At 45.0% G+C, this 5629-nt stretch overlaps 1 protein-coding gene across 1 annotated transcript; it reads left to right on the top strand.

The window, feature by feature from the left end:
• Nucleotides 1-4191: 4191 nt before the first annotated feature.
• Nucleotides 4192-5098, top strand: LOC140370793 (lysophosphatidic acid receptor 6-like). The gene has a single exon (XM_072458034.1). The coding sequence runs from the start codon at nt 4192-4194 to the stop codon at nt 5059-5061; it is 870 nt and encodes a 289-aa protein (XP_072314135.1). The 3' UTR covers nt 5062-5098.
• The last annotated feature ends 531 nt before the right edge of the window (nt 5099-5629 follow it).

Raw genomic sequence — 5629 nt, 5'->3', positions numbered from 1 at the left:
TTCCACAACAGCCGGCCTTCTGCTGTGGAGGAATATCAAACAGCGTCGACGTTAAAGCGCCCCCTACAGGTCGGACGACTCACTGAACTAAAATGCAGTTAAGATAGATATATTTTGAAATTTGCTTAAAAATATAAAAAATGTATCACAGAATAGCACATTTTTTAGGTTCATAATTTCACTTCCTGTTTGTAATTGATGACATCACACTGGGAAATTACCCAGCAAACACTGGACAAAAACTCATCTAATGTCCCCCTTTTTTATTTGTTAAACGAAAATTTATGAGAGCGACTTAATTTTGTTGAATTAATGTCCCTAGTGTGATGTCACTTCCTGTCATTTTTTACAGACTTTTCAACATTTTCCCCATGAATACCTGCTCGATTGGTGTAAAACTATAATTTATATGTACGACAGGTATAAATTCACCAAATAAAGTAAAAATTAGAAAATCGTAAAAACCTGTCATAGGCACTTTAATTTCCACCGTCCGACATGAAACTGTTCTGCATTTGTTGTTGTTGTTGTTGTTGTTGTTTTTGTTGTTGTTGTAGAACATAATCTTTCTGTGAGTGGGTTCCTCGAGTTTGTCTCTTGAGTAAAAGTACAGATAAGGAGCATAAAAGTACCCAAGCAAACGTATCACATGACTGAAGATACTTAAAGGCACAGTATGTAACTTTCTGGAGAACCGGTGACAAAGTGCAGCCCTGAGGAGTCCAGCACGCACTGGGAACAGGTCTGACTTCCTGCAAGCAACGTGAACACAGCTCCTGCTCCGGTCAGACAGGGACCGGACAGCCCCGAGCAAAGGGCCCCAGACCCCGTACTCCCGGAGCACCCCCCATAGGACACCTATTGCTTTTGACCGTGTCCCCCGGGGGTATTCAAGGCAGGAGGAGTAGAGTAGTAGGGAGACGTTGCCTGTGCTACATCCAAACATGTACTTTTTAACATGCATCTTTACTTTTGGACTCTGTTACTTTCCACCGCCGCTAAAGGGGAGAGACGTGCGGAATGCCATACTGTGGAATATTCCAGACAAAGCCACGACTCTACTCCAAATGATACTATCACTCAGTTCTTACGTGAAAGTATTGAACAGTTTGAAAATCCAAATTAGTTAAATTATAATATTTTGTGTGTCTTTATTCCTGGAATAAGATGAAAACAACAAAACCTGTGCTGACAGAAGCTGAAATGAGACAGAAGCTGGAACGAGACAGAAGCTGAAATGAGACAGAAGCTGGAACGAGACAGAAGCTGGAACGAGACAGAAGCTGGAACGAGACAGAAGCTGGAACGAGACAGAAGCTGGAACGAGACAGAAGCTGGAACGAGACAGAAGCTGGAACGAGACAGAAGCTGGAATGAGACAGAAGCTGGAACGAGACAGAAGCTGGAACGAGACAGAAGCTGGAACGAGACAGAAGCTGGAACGAGACAGAAGCTGGAATGAGACAGAAGCTGGAACGAGACAGAAGCCGGAACGAGACAGAAGCTGGAACGAGACAGAAGCTGGAACGAGACAGAAGCTGGAACGAGACAGAAGCTGAAACGAGACAGAAGCTGGAACGAGACAGAAGCTGGAACGAGACAGAAGCTGGAACGAGACAGAAGCTGGAACGAGACAGAAGCTGGAACGAGACAGAAGCTGGAACGAGACAGAAGCCGGAACGAGACAGAAGCTGAAATGAGACAGAAGCTGGAACGAGACAGAAGCTGAAATGAGACAGAAGCTGGAACGAGACAGAAGCTGGAACGAGACAGAAGCTGAAACGAGACAGAAGCTGGAACGAGACAGAAGCTGGAACGAGACAGAAGCTGGAACGAGACAGAAGCTGGAACGAGACAGAAGCTGGAACGAGACAGAAGCTGGAATGAGACAGAAGCTGGAATGAGACAGAAGCTGGAACGAGACAGAAGCTGGAACGAGACAGAAGCTGGAACGAGACAGAAGCTGGAATGAGACAGAAGCTGGAACGAGACAGAAGCTGGAACGAGACAGAAGCCAGAACGAGACAGAAGCTGGAATGAGACAGAAGCTGGAACGAGACAGAAGCTGAAATGAGACAGAAGCTGGAACGAGACAGAAGCTGAAATGAGACAGAAGCTGGAACGAGACAGAAGCTGGAACGAGACAGAAGCTGGAACGAGACAGAAGCTGGAATGAGACAGAAGCTGGAACGAGACAGAAGCTGGAACGAGACAGAAGCTGGAACGAGACAGAAGCTGGAACGAGACAGAAGCCAGAACGAGACAGAAGCTGGAATGAGACAGAAGCTGGAACGAGACAGAAGCTGAAATGAGACAGAAGCTGGAACGAGACAGAAGCTGAAATGAGACAGAAGCTGGAACGAGACAGAAGCTGGAACGAGACAGAAGCTGGAACGAGACAGAAGCTGGAATGAGACAGAAGCTGGAACGAGACAGAAGCTGGAACGAGACAGAAGCTGGAATGAGACAGAAGCTGGAACGAGACAGAAGCTGGAACGAGACAGAAGCTGGAATGAGACAGAAGCTGGAACGAGACAGAAGCTGGAACGAGACAGAAGCTGGAACGAGACAGAAGCTGGAACGAGACAGAAGCTGGAACGAGACAGAAGCTGGAACGAGACAGAAGCTGGAACGAGACAGAAGCTGGAACGAGACAGAAGCTGGAACGAGACAGAAGCTGGAACGAGACAGAAGCTGGAACGAGACAGAAGCTGGAACGAGACAGAAGCTGGAATGAGACAGAAGCTGGAATGAGACAGAAGCTGGAACGAGACAGAAGCCGGAACGAGACAGAAGCTGGAACGAGACAGAAGCTGGAACGAGACAGATTCCTGGCCTGACGTTTCAGTGCGGCAGTGCGGAGTGCGGTTCCTTTCCTTCACCTGAACTCACCTGCTCCGGTCACACCGAAGAGCAGCAGCAGCGCCGCACTAAGACACGAGCATCGTCCTGCGGTGAAGCGAAAGCAGAGAAACGCCCGCTCGCCGCTCGTCCCGACATTTAAATCCTCTGGAAGTAAATGAGACGTGATTCCAGCCACAGTGATGACATCTGATAGTTCAAGAGCTCAGCAGAAAAGAGCGTCGGCTTTGTCAGGAAATATCTGCATTCTAACGGCTTTTCCACCTCGAACATCAAGCTTTAGATTGAAAGTTGCACTGTGTAGCATTTCTGGGAGGAGAGTCCGCTGCCCCCTGCTGGTCAAAACGCTTTGTCGTGAACGCACTTTTCAAGCTTTTCCTCACTTAAAACGCGTGTTCTTGTAAAATATATATATATATGTGTGGTTTTAGAACATTGAGCACAGTTATGGCCACAGTCCTCCGTCGTCATGGCAATTTGGCACAATTCATGTCAACCTTCAAATCAGAAAGGAATTATTTGTCTGAAACCGAGGAATATAAAAGACTAAAAATGTAACCGACATGAGCACCCTTTTTTTCTATTTAAAAAAACACTCTGATCAAATATTTGCATAACGTGTGAATAAATGCATCACAAAAATGTTGTTGATGTTTTATTGAGCTGTCACTTTTTAATCAGATGGAGAAGGAGGAAGGATGTAACTCTCGATTTTATCTTGTCACGAAAAACACTCACACATATTTTTCCACACACTATTATGATTATGATGTGTGATACCTAAAACTTATTACAGCAAAGTATTTACTGAGATACTGCGGTGATGGAAAACATACTTTAACTGGCTTTTAACCACGATATAATTGTTTCCCTTCTAATTTACCCACGAGTCATCTTTATTCTCCTCCATGAAGACAGCGTTGCTCCGGATGTCCTCGCTTTACCAATTTCAATTAAAAAAAAAGACCATGAAATCAAATAAAGCTAGCCTACTTGCCAACGTGATCTGCATCAGCCGCAAAGTCAACAATCCTGTTTGTTTTATGAAGTCGTTTCAGAGTCAAAAAAGACAAATCTAATGCCGATTATAAACTATATATTAAGACATGGGATAATAACTATAACAGTTTATTAACCCATGTCTTAAACAACAAAAATAAACATGTGTGTATAAAAAGTGTTCTGATCATGTTTAGCCATCCTAAAGCTCTTTGTTTTATCAAGTTCATCTCTCGCAGAAACCACACAAACAGGAAACCACTCTGAGTTTGCACCCACGCACTTAAAGCGAAATGTTGCATTATGATTATTTTTCACATTTAATGAACCATGAACTCGAGCGTGGCGAGCCGCCCGGAGGCCCAGCTGCCCCACGCCGTCGCCTTCGGAGCCATAATATCCGTCGGCTTCCCGCTCAACGCCGTCGCCCTCTGGGTCTTGCTGCGTCACCACGGCCTCAAGTCCCCGAACGTGGTCTTCATGGTCAACCTCGCCGTCTCGGACCTGCTCCTCGCCGCCTCCCTCCCGCTGAGGGTCTACTTTTTCGCCACGGGCACTTGGCCCCTCACGCACGTCAGTTGCACTTTGGCAGAGGCCCTTTTCACCGTCAACGTCCGCTGCAGCTCGATCTTCATCACCTTCATCGGCGTGGACAGACTCTTGGCCATTGTCTACCCGCTGAGGTCCCGACACGTGAGAACCGCCTGCAACGCCGCGAAGGCCGCCGCGGTGGCTTGGCTTTTCGTGCTCGTCTCCGCCGTCCCTCCGACTGTGATGTTCGCGAAGCATTTGAATGAGTTGAACGCGTCCGTTTGCTTTCACTGTTCGAACCTGGACGTGACCTTCAGAGAAGCCACGGGGACTTTCCAGTGCGTTCTGGTGCTGACTCTTCTGATCGTCAACGTCGTGTCCACGTCATTGGTGTCGCTGACTCTCTGGAGGAACGTGAAAGACGTGTCGAAGGTCAACGTCAGGGTCAATGTGATGCTGCTGTTCGCAATGAGCCTGGTGATGTTCGCCGTGTGTTTCGTGCCAGAGACCGTGTCGTTTTTTATCACGAGGAAAAACTCTAACCTGAGATGTTTGGGAGCCTTGAACTGCTGCCTCGACCCGGTGCTCTACTGCTTCTCCATGGACACGTTCTGGAAGAAGAAAGAAGAAAAGGACAGACTCAAATATGTCTGTTGTCTACCAGGGTGATTGATGTGTCTTATAATGTCAATAGTGTATATATTTATAACTTTGTGTAAAATACTTTCTTCTTTTTTTTTTTTTAATTCCCTGTTTTGCTGAGCGTACCTGCTGTCATGGGACTACAGATGTTATGTAATACTGGCATATTTACTGAAATGTTTATTAGTTTATTAATATGCACTGTCCCTGGAATGAATGAATGAATGAATAAATAAATACATACATACCATTTAAAATCATGATGTGAAAATGTGTCTTCACATTTTAACTTTTGATTTACTATTTGTTATGTTCATTTATAGGTTTTATGTTTGTGTTTTTTTACATTTACAGTAAATATTCTTTAATTTTTGTATGAGACTCGGCCTGTTTTATTTGTAAATTGAGAAGCACACCATTATTTTATTTTTTTTATCAGACTAAAATTCTACTTAAGTACGAGTCACAGAGTATTTGGGGAAACAACTCAAAGAAGAGTGATATCAGATTTGTAATGTTGAAGGTGATTTTGACAAAACCTTGAAAACCGATGCACATAATCTGGTACTTGCAACAGATAAATCACAAAAATTTG

The sequence above is a fragment of the Eucyclogobius newberryi genome, unplaced genomic scaffold, assembly GCF_026437365.1.
Source record: "Eucyclogobius newberryi isolate DKJ021-1_F unplaced genomic scaffold, fEucNew1.0.hap1 SCAF_10, whole genome shotgun sequence".
NCBI classification, from domain to species: Eukaryota; Metazoa; Chordata; class Actinopteri; order Gobiiformes; family Gobiidae; genus Eucyclogobius; species Eucyclogobius newberryi.
The sequence above is the reverse complement of the archived record's forward strand: the minus strand, read 5'-3'. Positions and strand labels throughout refer to the sequence as shown.

What these genes read in the sequence shown, in the direction of transcription:
- LOC140370793 (XM_072458034.1), top strand. Translation starts at nt 4,192, where the DNA reads ATGAACTCGAGCGTGGCGAGCCGCCCGGAGGCCCAGCTGCCCCACGCC.